At 41.2% G+C, this 17,618-nt stretch overlaps 1 protein-coding gene across 2 annotated transcripts in view; it reads left to right on the top strand.

Moving 5' to 3' along the window:
• The window catches only part of Palld (palladin, cytoskeletal associated protein), a 386,960-nt gene that overhangs the window by 11,586 nt on the left and 357,756 nt on the right, over positions 1 to 17,618 (top strand). For both annotated transcript variants that reach the window (XM_076914188.1, XM_076914187.1), the window contains exon 2: positions 6,426 to 7,461. In XM_076914188.1, the coding sequence (XP_076770303.1) occupies positions 6,500 to 7,461 (962 nt within the window). In that variant the 5' untranslated portion in view covers positions 6,426 to 6,499. The remainder of the gene's footprint in view (positions 1 to 6,425; positions 7,462 to 17,618) is intronic.

Here is a 17,618-nt window from a genome sequence, read left to right as displayed (position 1 = left end):
AGACTTTGTAAAAGGGGTCTCAGTTAAATCTTTGATCCCTACTGCAAATTGCTTAACCAATACTAATAGCAGACAATTGTCATGTTCCTCTGTACAGTATTTTTTTATGTTTGATCAATCCCTAATATTGGACTATTAAAAAATCACTAAAGAAAAATTGCCTGATATACTTTGTCTTCCTTGAAGCTTCCCTGGCACACAACTGTCATTGACTGCATGTTCTACCATTCGATGAAAGGAAGTGGAAGAGGGGATCCTGACATTGACATGGACAGGGCCGTGGAGCAGACATTTCCCCTGTGGGGAAGAACCTAGAGCTGCACATATTCCCAGAAATCAGAGAATTATGGCTTAGGGCAGTTTCAGGAGAGATGATAGTTAAACTAAACGAAACTGAGGAGAGACGAAAAGAAAAACGAGGGGTTTTCAAGGCACCCAAAGTACTGGCCGGAAGCACTCAGAGATCAAAAGCTACAGAAGACCCCTCGATTCCTCAAGATGCCTGTGCTGCCTTCTAAAAGAGAAACACTTCATTTCTGGCATGTTGCGTGTAAGTTTTAAAAGCTACAGCCTTTGCCAGGGGTCGACTGTGCTCTGGCCCCTCCCGGCTTCCCTCTTGCTCTACCGGCCTTTGCTGTGGGAAGTGGGCCATGCTACCAGTCTCACCGGAGACCCTTGAATCCTCAGATAAAATATGAGAGAGAGAGAGAGAGAGAGAGAGAGAGAGAGAGAGAGAGAGAGAGAGAGAGAGAGAGAGAGAGAGAGAGAGAATTGCTTTATAATTTGCCTTTTTAGTACAATTGCTGGGAGTTACTATCTCCTACCTGGAAAAGCGTGCCCTTTCCAATTTATTATCTGTGTCTCTCCACCTGCACCTGCCCTGAACTTCAGTGGTTAGTCATACGTAGCCCCTGCCAAACATCCTTGGCTACCCATCTATAGCGGAGGCTGCAGGCCCTAGCTACCCTGGAGATCATGGTTGTTTCGTTCTTTTTCTTCCAAAGCATGGCAGGAAAGACCCTCTCTATGTCCCTGTGTCTGCCTTTTCCTTCTGGGACCTGGAAGTCCTGCCTATACCTTCCACCCAACAATTGGCCCCTGGCCTTCTTTACTGATAAATCAAGAACCAATTGGGGAACAGGACATTAGAATCAGAACCTCACTTTACACTGGCATTTCTCTCGTTCCCTTTTTACTGACCAAAAGCAAGATCAGTTGAACTTTTAATTTTGCTTCATAGTCTACGTCTCTCACATCCAACAGAAAGTCTCAGGGAGATAATGGAGATGTTTGCAGCTGTGTATCATTCCTTTTGAAGACGGTCTTTTCATTTTGGGGTGTTGACTGACAAAAAAAAAAATCTATGGAGCACCATTTTCCAGTGACCTTGGGCCACCTGGAAACCTCTCTTGTTCATCCCGCCTTGAGTGAGCAGTTTTCCTAGCCTGCGTGCATGTTCCAGCAGCAATAACTGAGCTGAAAATTAAATCTGGAGCAGGTACACAATCATGCTATTAATTCGCTTTTCACTGTGCAAGCAATTTTTAAATGGCACCTAATCCTGACAACTGGATCCCATCAGGTGGCGCGTGTTGAAAACCAACATGTGAGTTAGTAAACAGGTGAGACAATTTGTGCCTGCAGCAAACACTCCCGACTTAACAGTCAGAATCGGCTGTTTCCCATCATTCACTTAGCTTAAGCTTCCTTACATAATGCTTTTCCTGAAGCACTAAAATATATAATGGTACGTTCATCTTATACTAAATTATAATGGAGTTAGTGATGTATGGATCTTGTTTCTGATCCTGTTTTATTAATATGATACATGGTTTAGGAATCTTGCTTGTAAAACTACAATTTAACAGTGCTTAAGTACATAGTGAAGATGGAGCTCTGGATTCACTGCCTGGACCTGAATCCTGGTTCTCCTCTGTAGGAAAGACTCACTGTGGATCTCTGGCTGGCCTGGAACTTTCTTTTTAGAATAGGCTGCCTCCTAACTCCTGAATGCTAGATTGTAGGCACATGCAACCATGCCGGGCTGAGTGTTTCACAGATATATGAATTATTTTTTTCTAGTGAAAATAGTACTGACTTGCATTCTGTATGACTCCCAACATTATATTTTATTGTTGTATAGATCTTAACCAGTTGTAAGTCTACCAAAACATTTAAGCACTCATAATCACTTGCATATGTGTGTAGTCTTCAGTGCCTTCTTTGAAATGGTTGTAAACTCTTAATGGTTTCATGATTAATTAGCTAAATAAAATTTTATATTCATATTTGTTTTATACTTGTTTATTTTTACCATGATTCTGTCATCTCAAAATTACAGTTTAACTGCCTGTTGCTCATAAACCAAATATATTTACATATTAAAAGTGAACTGAGTACAAACTTTCTTCATAAGAGAATAATTAGGATGGCTCCATGCCACAGAACAGTCAAGAGAGAGGAAGAAGAGCAGTGGTTCTCAACCTTCCTAATGTTGTGACCCTTTAATACAGTTCTTCATGTTTCTGTGACCCCCAACCATAAAATTATTTCATTGCTACTTCGTAACTGTAATTTTGCTAGTGTTACAAACTGGAAAATAATATCTTATAGCAGGATATCTGATAAACGACCCCTGTGAGAGGGTTGTTCAACCCCCAAAGGGGTCATGACCCACTGATTGAAAACCACTGAACTAGACTTGGTAAAGGTAAGTACAATGAGAAGAACAGGACAGTGGGGCATTAGGATTTGCCCAGTTCACAGGGTTAAATACCTAAGCAGTTCCAATGCCTAAAACCAGTGCTGAAGACCTGGGAATTCCCTGGAGAGGAGCTGATATTAAATCTTCATTGGAAGTTCAAAGAAAATAGAGTTTGTGGTCAGTGGAGGACCATAGCAGAAAAAATAGATGCTGTAGCTGAGGAAGGTGTGAGGGCAGGCATCCGTATTCCTTTTACACAGGCTCCCTTTATATCTGGGCCATCAATTGAAAGGGGCTGCCCACTGTTAGGTCTCCTTTATTCAGTTTACCTGCTCAGTAAACACCTTAAAGACATGTTCAGAGGTATGTCTCCTAGGTGATTCCAAATCCTATCAAGCTGACAATTAAGATCAAATATCAGGATTGTAGGAGGAGCTAAGGTGGGAGGAGTAAGGGAGGAAAAGGAGAAGGAAGAGGAGGAGCTAGGAGAGAGACAGAGATGAGACAGAGAGAGAGAGATATGGAGGCTGATGTTCACTTGTCTGTAGCAGGCAAAGGTAGTTGGTATATCTAGGTTGGGTATTGAGTTACACCTCTGTTTGTAAGGGTATCTTATTATTGATCATTGCTAAATATATAAGCCTTTGGATAATCTAAGCATTAGAGTCTCATCTGTTCAGAGCCCGTGTGGTTGCTGGATGATCTGGGCACTGCCCAGCCTTGTAGAGACAGCGTGGAAGATTGGCAGAGCCATCTCCCATGCTGGCATCTTGTGGGTGGCAAGGCTGGTGTCACTAGCTCTCCGTTTCTAGCTGAGGCGTACACATGGCCTCTGGCCATGTGGTTGAGCTAGGCAGAGCCTCTGCAGCTTAGACAGTCAGATTGACCAGCTTCCACTTTTTAAAAATAATTACTACAACACAGGATGTTCTGATCAATCCATCAGATTTCCTTAGATGGAAAACTGCTTCAAGAATATTGGCCCAATATTCACTTGGCCCAATTGTCACACTTTCTGGGGGAATATCCCACCAGGACTATTGACAAACCTTACAAAGCTGAAACTCAGCATGTCCAAAGTCTTCCTTTGATGACTTCTCAACTCAATCTTGAAGGAAAGATTACCTTGGGGACTTTCTAACCTTTCCTCCTATGAAGCTATAAGCAATATTTAGAAAACGAACAATTAGAGTGGCAGGAGACTCATTGCTTCAGTGAGCAAAGGGGGAGTTTAAACTGATGCCTAACATACTGGAGCACCCTTTATTTGATTCCAATGATGATCGCAGATAAATATCCTCTGCAGAACACATAGCTGTCTTATACGTCCTTTAAAACTACACCCCCTCCTCCCCACGTCGTTCCTATGGTTCCTATGCACTTTCCGCAATCTTTTGAAGCTCTATCAAATTGTTATATCCCCTTCATCTCCTTTGTTTAATGACTCCAGCTTCCCCATTGTATTACCGCATGTGACTTTTTAACTCTTGAATGGAATGACTGTGTCAAGATTCTGGGTCAAGAGCCAGTCAGCAAACATTATCCTCTGGAGTTAATCCATTCTATTGACATTTTATGTACAGGACTATGGATTATTTTTTTTCACTGAAAAATAAAAACTCTTTAGGGCCTTAACAGATGACTCAGTGGTTAAGAATCTTTACTGTTCTTTTAGGAGACTAGTTGAGCACCAATATAGGGTGGTTCACAACCCCCTATACAACTCTAGCTCTAGAAAATACGATAGACACCCTATTATAGTGGGACTTTCTTGGACCTGGCAGCAGTATAAATAATGACACAGAGGCTTTTTAGTATTTTAAAGCTTAGGCCTTTTAGTTAGGGCAGTCTCCCAGACAGCTGTCTAACTTAATCAGACTGATCCTGATACTACACCCCATCATGTACCTAGCTCTACCTCTCTGCTCCACTCTGGTTCCTCAGTTTGCTCCTTGCCTTCTGGTGAATCTCTGAGTCCCATTTCTTCTCCCAGCATCCCTCTTTCAGAAATTTTTGCCCTCTACTCTCTGCCCAGCTATTAGCTGTCAAATCTTTATTATAGCCAATCAGATACAATTGTAGATTGCCTCTAGGCTGGTGAGGAATAGTAATGCCAAGATCCTGAAAGCATTTAGCTCTCTGCCAGTAAAGAATGAACAACTGAATATACAGAGACATACCTTCACACAGTGTACCCCAACACTCTAGTCTGCCTATGAGGTTACCTGCATGTGCTCATAAACAAGTGTGTGCACATGTGTGCACATTGCACATATCTCTAATCTCAACTTCCTTCATACACCGAGGTGGGAGAACTGAAAGTCCAAGGCCAAAACTACACAGTTAGATGCGTCTCCAAATAAAAATTAAACAAGAACGTTTATAACTTTTAAAAAAATTAACATCTAAGGATCAGTGTCTACAAATAAAGTTTTTGGACATAGTCATGCTAATTTATATCTCATCTATGGCTGGCTTCATGCTAACATGCCAGTCAATAACTATAAGAGGAGTGCATCAGCCACAGAGTTAAAAATACAATACAGTTATACACCCTGTCTCTCGAGAGAAAAGTTTGGAAATAGTATGGAGCACACATGCACTCTCCGCACCTGAAAGTTAATAAGTGATTACTACTATCTGTTAGAATTATGTTGAATGAATGAATATGCATGATGTGGCTGCACATAAAGGTTGAGACAGTTTATTGAGACATAAATAAATAAATACATCCTAGCTTATAAACACACAAATACCTGATCTTTTTATTAAATGAGGGAAATCTGAAATTGTTCTTTTGCTCTTGGTGGATTAGGATCGTGTGAACAAAATCAGTGAGCTGACTGCCCTTTGTCATCATGACACAAACCAGAGTCATCTGTGAAGAGCAACTCACTTGAGAAATTGACTCCATCAGATTGTTCGGGATCATGTCCGGGGTCATGTTCTTGTTTGATGATTAATGTGAACAGGCTTAGCCCACTGTAGGCAGTAGTACCACTGGGCAGGTGCTCCTGAGTTGTATGAAAAAGTGAGCTGAGCAAGTCAGCAAGCAGCATTCCTTCCCAGTCTCTGCTTTAGTTCCTGCCTCCAGGTTCTTGCAGGAGGCCCTGCCTTGGCTTCCTTCCATGATGGATGGTAACCTATAAACCAAATAAATCTTTTCCTCCCGAAGTTGCTTCTGCTCATAGTATTGATCTCAGTAACAGAAACCAAACTAGGACAGTCAGCGTTACAAAAATTCTCAAGCACTTCTCTGAAAGTATTGCTGTGTTGAGACCACTGATGAGGTTCGTGATGAAGAAAGGCACACAAAACAGCCCCCTATGTGTCCACTGGGGACCCGCTGAAGACATCCTCTCCTTGTATCATTTGGTAGTAGTTGCTCACTTAGAGAGTGCATGTCAATTTGCAATTACAAGCCATGGCAGGCACTGTAACCCAGCCAATAGGTCTCAGACCTAGAAACAGAGATAAGAAGATTGTGTGTTCAAGGCCAGGCTGAGCTACATAGCGAGATGCTACCTCGAAAACCTAAATAATTAATGAATTGTAAGTTGTAAGAACACAAATATCTGGTCTTTCTTCCAGTTTATAGACTAAAGAAGATTGCTATCTTGGTTCATCTTAATGTTTCTTCCAATTTGTTGTTACTAGAGATATGTGAAAAAATCAGGAGAGGGGTTATTAGCATTGATGAAGATTCTATGTTGTCTTTCAGAAAGCAAGAACACAGGTTTCCTGTGCCTCCAGCCTTCCTGCTACAAGCAACGAGTGTGTGGAGACTGCTCAAATATGTCAGAGACTTCCTCCCATGACTCTTTCTATGATTCCTTATCAGACGTGCAGGAAGAGGGCAAAAGTGCTGACTTCTTCCCAGGCCTCTCTGCCTTCCTCAGCCAGGAAGAAATAAATAAAAGCCTTGACCTGGCTCGCAGAGCTATAGACAACTCTGAAACTGAAGATTTTGACTCTGAAAAGGAGATCTCGCAGATTTTCAGCAAGTCTCCCATAAGCCTCTGTGAAACTCCTTCCCATGAGGAGACGAAATCAGGAGAGCAGACTTCCTCAGAACGACATCGGGATAACAGGCGAGCACCTGTCCAGCCTGTACCAGAACAAGCTGAAAGGATCACTTCCCCAGCTTCAAAAAGAAAACCCGGGGTATCACCCCTGCTGGCCAGCCCCAGCTACATCCGGAGCCTCCGCAAGGCTGAAAAACGAGGTGCAAAAATTCCCAATCCAAGTGCAAAGCCCAAAGCTGCCCAGCAAAGCAAGGGTGGCCCCCAGAGCCAACTATGCGACAAAGCGGCTAGTTTCATCGAGGAACTGACATCCATATTTAGAGAAGCAGCCAAGCCAAGGAACAGAAGCCCAAATGGTGAATCCTCATCACCAGATAGTGGATATCTATCTCCCAAAAATCAGCCATCAACCTTGATGAGTGCCTCAGCCAGCCAGAGCCCCACTGCTGAACAGCTAGACCAACTGGAGATGGACCCAGAGGTCAAACAACCCCAGGGCAGCCTTTGCCACCAGGCCCACCAGGCCCACCAGGCCCACCAGGCCCACCAGGCCCACCAGGCCCCAGAAAAGACCTTGCCGCACACCCACATCCCGCACCCACAGTCCCAGAAAGCCCGCCACTTGCCATCTGCACCTCGGTTCATCCAGAAGCTGAGGAGCCAAGAAGTTGCTGAAGGAAGCAGAGTTTATTTGGAGTGTAGAGTCACTGGAAACCCACCGCCCAGAGTCAGGTAGGGACTCTTACTGTGAATGTTAAGTGATTTTATTGACTTCTGGTGTTACTTCAAGGGAGACGAGAAATTTCTTAGATTGTTAACCCTCTGGTCTCTGCAGTAGAATTTTCTCAAAAACCTGCCAGACAAAAAGCAGGCCAAATAGCCACCACCACTAGATGTCCCAGGTGGGGCAGGTTTTGCTGTCACTTGAAATGCAATGAGAAATAGCAGCAGGCTGTTATATAGGAGTGTAGATTTAACAGAGCCTAGGGAGAGTAAAATGTGTAAATGGTTTATCCAAAGTATAGAGAAAAGTGTGTGGTTTTGGCCATGAATCACTGAAGAAGGTAAAAAAAAAAAAAAAAAAAAAAATTATCCCAAAGCTAGTTATCCCGAGGTACACAGATAACAGTGTACAGAGATCAAGCATAGATATTTCTTAAAATAGGCATCCAGGCTAAGGAATGGACCAGATTGCCTTATTAACTGCACACACACACACACACACACACACACACACGTCTCCAACGTGTAGCAACCAGAGTCGGCAGAATTTCTATGTTAAAGAACAATAAACCCAGTCCATATAGCACAGCAGGTTGGTTTTCTATGCTTAGTCGCAGGCACAGCCAAAGAAAACATTGAATTGAGTGCACACAGAGAGCCCAAAAAGCCTCCCACCATGCCCATTATGATTCTTTTAAATTCTTCTTTTTAAGTTACAGGTGCATACCTTCTCCTGTGCAATAAAAGTTTAGGAGAGGGACCTTACATCCATATTGCAGGGCTTACAATCCAGGATCTTGGACTCGTCTGTTAAAACAAGACACTTTGGGGACTTGATGTCTTCAACCACGAGATGAAAAGTGTAATAAGAAATGACATTCTATTTTATGGTGTCTGAATTAAATCATATGTAAAATAATAATGCCTTTCTGTGGCCTTGTAGCTATGTTACCCAGGCTCTTTAGCATGTCTAATTTCATAATGGCAAGTCAGGCTTACAGTATAAAGATGGGCATCCACCGAGTTGTTTGAATGTTTTATCCCAACTATGTAAATGTTTAAAAGCAAATTCAAATAATTTAATTTAGAAAAAGAACCAAGTGGACAAGGTCAGCTACACAAGTCGAAACAGACATTATACGTTTTGCCTTTCCACTTGAGCTCATACACACGTTGCTGGCATGGATTTCTTACTTTACAATCATTGCTCAGAATAAAGTACTGGGATTATGCACTCGCGAGTTTACACTGTCAATTCTTACTGTAATGTTTGCTATTTTTAAGAAACCGACAGCAGGGGGCAGTAAAGACTTTGTTACCGTGTTTACTCAGTCGCACTGTTCTGGATTCTGCATTTATGTGTTGTCCATAAGAATGTAATGGTTTCTTGCAGATTCTATTTTGTTTTTTAAAGCTTACGGATTTTAGGAGCAAATAATCGGTGTGAAATATATCCCTATGCAAAACAGTGTGATTTTTGAAACTTTGTGGTTCGACTTACATTTGTGTGCAAAATTGCCTCTTCCAAGTGTAATTCAGTGGCAAATGCATACCCTGTCAAAACTGACCAAAAGCACTCCATTTAGCACCAAAGGACCCAATCAAAATGAGCAGGCCATGGTCCCTTCTTAGTCATTTGGTAACACAGAGGAACATCAAAATCATGCCTGGGCTTCTTGGGGCCAGGTGGGAACAGTAGGTTTAGACATTTAGTTAGTGTCATAGTATTAGTAATTATTTTCGGTACACTCAGATCAATGACCAATGTTCATTAGACGTGGTAAACAGTCATTAAATCTTTGGTAAAAGTGCTCTGTTGCCCATTGTTTTGTTAACTGGCCGTTGTATATCCTTTAGGATTCGTTTTTGTTTTATTTTGCTTTGAGAAGACAAATATAAATGCACAACGAGGTTGGGGGTTTGTTTTCATTCCTGTTTGAGAGATCTTGGTCATCTTGATCATGCATTTGGAAGTACACCAAACTTCATGATCATTAAACTTTATTAACCATGTGATGCATGTGATGGTCTTAGTGGAAAGCCTTCTGTGAAGACAATTTTGTGTAAAGAAGAAAACCTTTAATAAAAAAGTGCTCACACTGGGGCATGAGAAGCTGGCTCAGCCTACATCAGTTCAGGGACACCGAACTACATATTAGCAAGGCCTAGTTCATTGACAGGATACCTTCTAAGGATCTAGAAGTAGTTGATTGTCTTATAGAGAGGAAGGGAGTGTCAGGGAATCTGAAGCAATCAATGGGCAAAAGCCCAAAAAATACGGCTTGATAAACACAGAGACACATAGTATTGGGTGGTTGGCAGCTATCTTGGGAAGGGATAGGGTGTGGCTGGGTGGCAGACCAGAGGAAAGAATGCACTGTTGGCAGGTATGGCAGCAGGTAGCAGGATCCTGAGGTAGGGAGTAGAACACAGGGAGAAATTTCACTTTTCAATAGTGTAAGCAAGAGAGAGGCAAGACCAGGGTTCCAGGAGGACACAAGAAGAGTACAAGGAATACACACTCAGCTCTGACCAAACGAGGCCGACGTTTAGTGACTGCATTTGTGATGGAGCCAGGATGAGGAAACAGCTTCCTACAAGGCATGGCTAGGCTACTTACTTCTAGCTTAGAGATCCTTAAATGAGGCCAAAACAGAGACTGCCCCAAAGCCCCAGGCCAGACGTGGTAGCACAGGCCTTTAATCCCAGCACTGGGAAGCAGCTAGATCTCTATCGAGTTCAAGGCCAGACTGGCCTACATAGTGAGTGTCAGGCCAGCCAGGGCTATATGGTGAGTCCTTGTCTTTAAAAATCAAAACAGAAGAAAACCCTAGGCATCACCAAACTAATAAATTAGATAAAGTAGCCACAGCTAAAAGGAGTGAGAGGGACAGTAATGAGAAGCCAGGCCAGTCATCTCAAGGCATATAAACACAAACACTGTCCCCACTGGTGCAACTGTCACAAATAAAACATGAACACAGTGTTCTTTCCCTTCTTTATTCTTACATATCCAGAAAAATCTCAACAATTAAAAGAAAGAGAAGGTATGTAAAAGTAATATTCACATTGTATATAAGTTACTTGTTAACAATTTTAGTTCAAAATTTTTCAAGATTTTTATTTGTGAGCATGTGTGCTTGTATTTATTTGTGTGAGTATGTGTCTCTGTAACTGTATGTGCATGTGTGTGTGTGTGTGTGTGTGTGTGTGTGTGTGTGTGCAGTTGTCCCCCAGAGGCCAAAAGACAGCATTAAAGACTTAGTGTGCCATCTGATGGGATGTGAACTCTGGTGTGAAATATATTGAGCCGTAAGCAGTCCTAACCTCTAAGCTGTTTCTCCAGTCTCATACTAGTTGAATTGTTACATCATCTGTTTCTCCATTCATTATCAGTCTTCAGAAGAGCATAGGGACAGGGTACCCGACACCATTCACCTTTCTTGGTCCTCTGCCCTCTCAACTTTTGAGTGGATAACTAGTTCCTGAAAGTGGGTTATGGTGCATACCTATAATCCTTGCACTGGAAGGACAGAGGCAGAATGATCTTGACTTTTAGATCAATAAAATAGCAAAATTAATAAAAATAAATAGCAAAATTTAGTCTCAAAGCAATGTGACTTTGGTATCATCAAAGGGAGTCTTCTTCCTTTTCTTCCTCTTCTTCCTCTTTTACCTCTTCCTCTTCTTCCTCCTTCACCTTTTCCTCCTCTTCTTCCTCCTCTTCCTCCTCTTCATCTTCTTTCTTCTTCTGAGACAGATCCCCACTGTGTAACCCTGGCTGGCCTGGAACTCACTATGCAGAGCTACATGGGGCCAGACTGGCCACAAACTCACATAGATTCAGCTGCCTCTGCTTCCTTAGTGCTGGGATTAAAGCATATGCCACCAGACCTGGCCCACTTTCTGCATTTCAAAGTATTTTTTAATGGAAATTCTATCTTTTAAACCACTTAAATGTAAGAAGCCTTAGATATGAAACTGTACAATGATACACCAAGTAATAAAATATGATTAGTTAATCCTAGAGCATAAAATGTAAGTCAGGTGTTTTTATTTCTTATTGTGCTATCTGGTCCATAAGAATGTCCCACTTCTGTCCTTATTACTGACCTGCTGTGTCTGGCTCACTGGCAACCTCCAAAAGTAGAAGTGAGAAAACTCGAGGTATGGAGGAAATCATATTCCAATTATTATCAAAGAGATGGTAGTGTGATATTTTCTACATAAAGAAATCCACAGTTCTTCATGATTGTGTCTCTTTTCCTCCAACCCATTAACAATCATGAGTCAACATAAACGTTAAAAGAGTGCGCGTATTCTCCACATAATAGCTGTAAAGAAAGCTAAGCCTTCCAGGTATGAGCGGTCATCTACACACTTTCATATTCAGTTAATTGGAAGGTGAATGCATACACTTACGAAAGGGAAAATACTTTCAAACACTCAACTACTCAAATAAAAAGGATCCAGCACATGCTTTACTCTTCCAGGTACAGTTCCTCCTAACTGATGATGAATGAGGTCATCCTTCTAAAGGTTTGCTTAATTTATGTAATTGAAATTAATTGCATTCTTTCTTTTTATAATAAAACTCAGCACCTTCAGTGCCTCCATGTAGTTTATGTGAACAAGACGTTGATCGTCACGAAAAGCCAAAGCAACAAGAGTATCCATATGAAATCAATACAGCACTGTCTGTGGATATTTATGTTCCCTCAAGGATAATCATAATAAATAAAACATGCCACAGATATTTATCTTAGTAAGACTAACTGTATGGCCTTTGGTGGTTTGGAACAATATGGCAATCACACCACAGCCAGTAGATAATAAATGTGAACATACAAATGGCTTAGCCCTAGTTTACTCCAAGAATAGTCGACATTGAGAATGCTAGATTATCCAAATAAAAATAATCAACAATTACATTTGGTGTTACGACAATATAACACATAGTTATACACAATTTGGAACACAATTTTAGGGTAACCAGTGAGTTTAAGATGTACTCACATGTAACCTTTACATAACATCTCTGTGGCTATCTAATGTAAAATGTCGGGACTTCCTTTCTAGAAGTTCAAGAAAAAAAATTATTGCAGTCACCGTTGACTGTGCTTGTTCTCGACCCCATTTCTGGTCCATTCAACAATCCAGGTGCTTCTCTCTTTCAGATTTCCAAAATCTGATTCTTCATTCCATCACTTCTAGAGTGCTACACTCCGAGCTTCATCCTCTTGCTCAGATACTAGCCGCCCTCTAATAGGCTCCCTTGTGCCCACATTTGTTCACTGGAGTCCACATGACACCTAGCATAGCTCTTTTCAGTGAACTGTCATCACAGCACTGCATGCAGTGACTTCTTATCTGGAATAAAGTGGAATAAAATACACTGCCCTGGCAGGTCCTAATAAGGTCTCTTCTATTTGATGTATCCCCTGCTTCTTGCCATTGAAGAGCCCACATCAGCCATCGTGGGACCTTCCTGCACCTCCCTCATTGAGGGCCTCTGTGCCTTCTGCTCCTTCTGCATGGAATGTTCTTTCTTCATATTTTTCCTTAAAGTATCTTTAGGGTGTGGCGTTCTATATCTACCCTATGTTAAAAGGGAGCGGGCAGAGGCCCTGCCCACACCACACAATTCCACAATCCGGCAGTTTTCTCCATAAACTTTTATGACGTACTGGGGATTGCTGGTTCAATTTTACTGTCCATTTCCTTCAATAGAATTAAAAGTCCTTGAGCATAAGGACTTTCTAATTTTTTTTTCATTTAGTTGTATCTGAGATCTAAAACAGCATCTGACATATAACAGATGATCAATAAATACCTGTTGAATAACTAGGAGTAAATTCCACTCCAAGGTAGATATACCTGGAAGAAAATGTTGACCTTGTATTCTCAATAAAACTGAAAAAGCTATAAAAGTAAATGAATAAATTAAATCATGATATATCCATAATGAATAAACTAGAGGTGAATATATCTGATCTGAAACTCAAAAACAAAATAGCAATTAAGAGTAAACAAGTTAAAAAGAAGTACCCAGTGGCTTAGTTAGCAAAGTACTTGGTTTGTACCCACAATGCCCAGGGTTAGATGCTCAGCATCTGAAAATAAACAAACACGCCAACAAACCAGCAAACACTCGAGCAGTGGAAGCAGGAAGTTTATAAATCTGTAGCAAAAGGGGGATTGAGGCCAACCTGGCCTCATGAATATACACAACTTGCATGAATAAATGTTTTCCTTAAAGTGACTTTCAAAAACAACACCATCTTAAGCCTATTAAAGTAGTCAGAATACAGGCTAGTACACAAGAATATCAAATGTTACATTAAGGATGCCAGTAACCACAAAGACAAAGAAGCAAGGGGCTTCAGTTGTGTTCACAGTGTTTTGTATCTTAAGATGTGTGAGTTGCTATTTTTATGGGTCACATTAAAAACGACTGCCCTTTATCTTTACTGTCTGTACTATCTATGCACTGATACTGTGCATAATTTAGTCCAGAAAAACCACTCAGAAGAGCCAAGTACATGCAGCTCAGTGAGATATCATCTGCCCAGCATATTCAAGGCCCTGGGTTCAATCCCCAGCACCAGAAGAAAACCATCATAAAAATGTCTTGATGTCTAGCAATGTGAATTGGATAAGGTGGATCTTAGCCATTTTCCATTATAAGTTATTTGTTAACAATTTTTCTGCATTGTGTTAGTCATATTTTAGGACTTTTAAAATCATTTTTTTGTTTTGATTTTGTTATGTTTCAATAGAATATTATGTATTCAGTCTCATGCCAAAGACCTTTTTATGCTATAATCTACCCAGGTTTTTGGCTACAGAAGATATAAGAAAAAGTCAACATGTAGACATTTGAATTCACCTACACACACACACACACACACACCACACTGTTTCTTTTCACAACTAGCCAAATTAAATCTAAAGTCTGATAAGACTTAGCCATTATCATCCCCCCACTTCAAATACCTCCCATCCATCCTGTCATTTGGTTGAGAGTAAGCATACAAGAGGGCAGAATCCATAGGAAACGAAAACCTACCGATATCTTGTCTCCTCCTCTACCCAGAGAAACCCAAGTTTCTTATTATTATACTAGTTTAAGTCCCTTTTTCTTCTCCATATAGGAGATCAAGAAATATTCCTTAGAACAAGAAATTACTGTTGAACTAGAAACCAAAAGTTGTCAGTAACAGAGTAGTGCCTTCCTGCAATGTGGAAACAGAGCCTTCTCTCTGCTTTTTCCATACACACTGGCTGTGCCCAACAGATTAAAGGTGTGTGATCTGCTTGACACTCTGTCTTCTTTCCTACCCCTCTGTTCTTTCTCAATCCATGTCTCTCCAGTCCCTGCCCACTTGGAATTCTACCTTTAAAACATTGGCTTTGTCTCTATGGTAGTTTAAACAGAAGGCTGTCATGGATCAGATCATTGAATCTTTTAAATCTTGCTTTAGATCTTAAGAGAATGGAGTCACTCTGTATTGCTGGCCCAGGAGGTCTTAACCCTATTTGCCAGAATTGCTGTTTCATGCTTTGAACATGTACAGATGGCCAGTTGCTACCTCAGCTCCTTTCTGGGTTTCATTTCCTCTTCCTGGGCAGCACCAGGGTATGTGATGGGTGCATTTATGATGTCCACAATAAGGCTGCTCAGGCCACCATTTCAGGGAATCAAGCTTCCAGGCCTGGAAGATGGCTCAGCAAGCAAAAGCATTTACTGTCAAGGTTGATGAGACCTAAATTCAATCCTGAGACCCAAATAATGAAAGCAGAGAACCAATGGCTACAGTTTGTCCATTAAGCACTGCACGAACAATGTGGTACATGTGCAGCTGTGCGAGCATGGATGCTCACATGCACACAACACTGTAAAGGTGATGGTGGTGGTGGTGGTGATGATGATAGATAGATAGATAGGTAGATAAAACATTAAGTAAGTTAAAAAGCAAGCTCTGTGTCCAAGAAAAAGAAGATGTATTACTGTAGTGAGGAATTTCTGTTGATGAGAACTGTCATGAGTGTCAGTCATCGATAGCAGGAGCCAAACTGGGAATTCACATCAATTTTATCTCTTATTGGGCAAGTTTCCATAGTTGACAAGAAAGCTAATAAACAAACAAATAAAAAATTAAAGAAATTCACCTAAGAAAGACATGTATAAGGAATCCCTTTAGAATTAAAAATTGGCTTGCAAAAAAAATGTCAGAACAACTGAGTATAGTAGTTGGCTGTAGATTCTAGAGCAGGAGGGAAACCTGGATCTACCATGTATCAGATAAGCCACTTGGTAAGTTTAAGCTTTTGTGCCTCAGTAGCCTTCCGAGTAAATTAGAAATAATGAATGTACATACTTCTAGGGTAGTGTTTAGGTCAACCAAGACAGACATAGAATTTAAAACCATGTTGGGCATGCAGTAATAGGCTAACACATATTAACATCTCACTTGCAAAGTTATTTCTTTAATGGTTTCTCCGGAGCTGGAGAGATGATTCAGTGGTTAGTAGTGCTTCCTGTATAACCACAAGGACCGGAGTTTGGGTGCCAGCACCCGTATGACAAGCCAGGAGTCCCATCAACACCTGTAACTGCAATTCAGATGAACTCCACACTGCATATTCTAACTGCTCAAAAGACATTGAACTTGTTTTCTGTCTTTAAAATCTTTGTACTACAATTTCCGTTTTTAGTCCTAAGCACTCACAATGCTATGGAGATAATGGGAAAAAAGACCTCAGCATTATAGGACAAACAACTAGCTCCTAAGACACACAAACACACCCTTAAAGACACTTCTGTGTCTATTTTCTCAGAGGCCTAGGTATTGGGGTCAGAATCCACCAGAATTTTCCTGAAGTCTCTATCTGGAGTCTGTATATGTCTACTTTCCAGGAACTTCTACCTTACTTGGCCTTCTGTTCCTTTATGACTGTTGGGGAATGGGAATAAAAATCAAAGGAAAAGTGATTTCTTCCAATCACCGCCACCTAATATTCTCCCCATCCTCTTGCTAACCTCGGAGCTGTGAAGGTCAGCCATGTATTGTGACTTACTGTCAACCTGAAAAGCTTTCCAAGCCCAGGCCCCTTGACTGGTGTTTTCTTGAGGTTCTTTACACTGTTCCTTCATTTCCTCTTCTTTCATAGGTACCTGGGAAACATTTGCTAAAGTCAATTGAAAGTATCTTCCCTAAAACTTGCTCCCTGTTTTTGTATTCCAATCATTTTAGCAGGAAGACAACTCTAACAATAATTTGAGTAACAAATCCACGCTTTCCCCCAGCCAGGCAGGTTGGCTTTGATTTTGTACTGTCTTGCTTAAGTATTATAGCATACTTCGAAACTTGCAAAAGGAAATGAGTGAGCTTTTGCATATTTACCGGTATGAAATTGTTGTTTTCCAAGAACCTGACTGTGAAGACAGCGAGAGCTGCTCGCTCAGGCTTCCCCTTCCTAATCCTTTCTGTGGTGCTGATTTAATTTCTTCATGACCCGCTTCTTCGTTTGCCTGAGGCGATACCTCACTATGGAGCACAGTGTGTGCACATATAATTACAGCTATTACAAGCTCTCTGTAAACACCACATGCTTTTGACTTAGGAGCTATATTATAAATGTAACTGTGGCAAATAGAATTATGTCTGGAACCCAGCATAGCTTGCTGTGTAGAACAAGCTGCAGAACTATCCTTCTCATTAGTGGATTGGAGTGGCGTGCAGTTATAGGAACGTTCTCTTCTGTTTCATTTTAGTTCTTTGAGCCAAAAAAAGAAAAAGGTAGTAATATGTTGAATAATGTGCTGGAATAAAAGTGAGCCACTAGCCACCTGTACACTGATAGGGAATCATACCTGCTAGCCCTCCCTGGCAGAAAAGTGACAAACACACACGCAGGAACTCACTTTGTTCTCTGGTGTATGAGTTCCACCCGTGAAGGCTGGCTCTGTAGAGCTGTGTGTGCTCTCAGCAACCAGTGGCTACTGATTCTGTAATCGTCAGCCACAAAACATGAACAAGGATACCATAGGAAATAAGGTTTCTTCTCAAAAGGGACAGCATTGAACCTTGGCTGCCAGAATTGGAAACGTGTTTCTAATGAGAGAGGAGGTTTCTAAAGAGGTTTGGGGAAAGGGTCTGCCA

Source organism: Arvicanthis niloticus, chromosome 16, assembly GCF_011762505.2.
Source record: "Arvicanthis niloticus isolate mArvNil1 chromosome 16, mArvNil1.pat.X, whole genome shotgun sequence".
NCBI classification, from domain to species: Eukaryota; Metazoa; Chordata; class Mammalia; order Rodentia; family Muridae; genus Arvicanthis; species Arvicanthis niloticus.
This window is presented reverse-complemented; position numbering and strand designations above follow the sequence as displayed.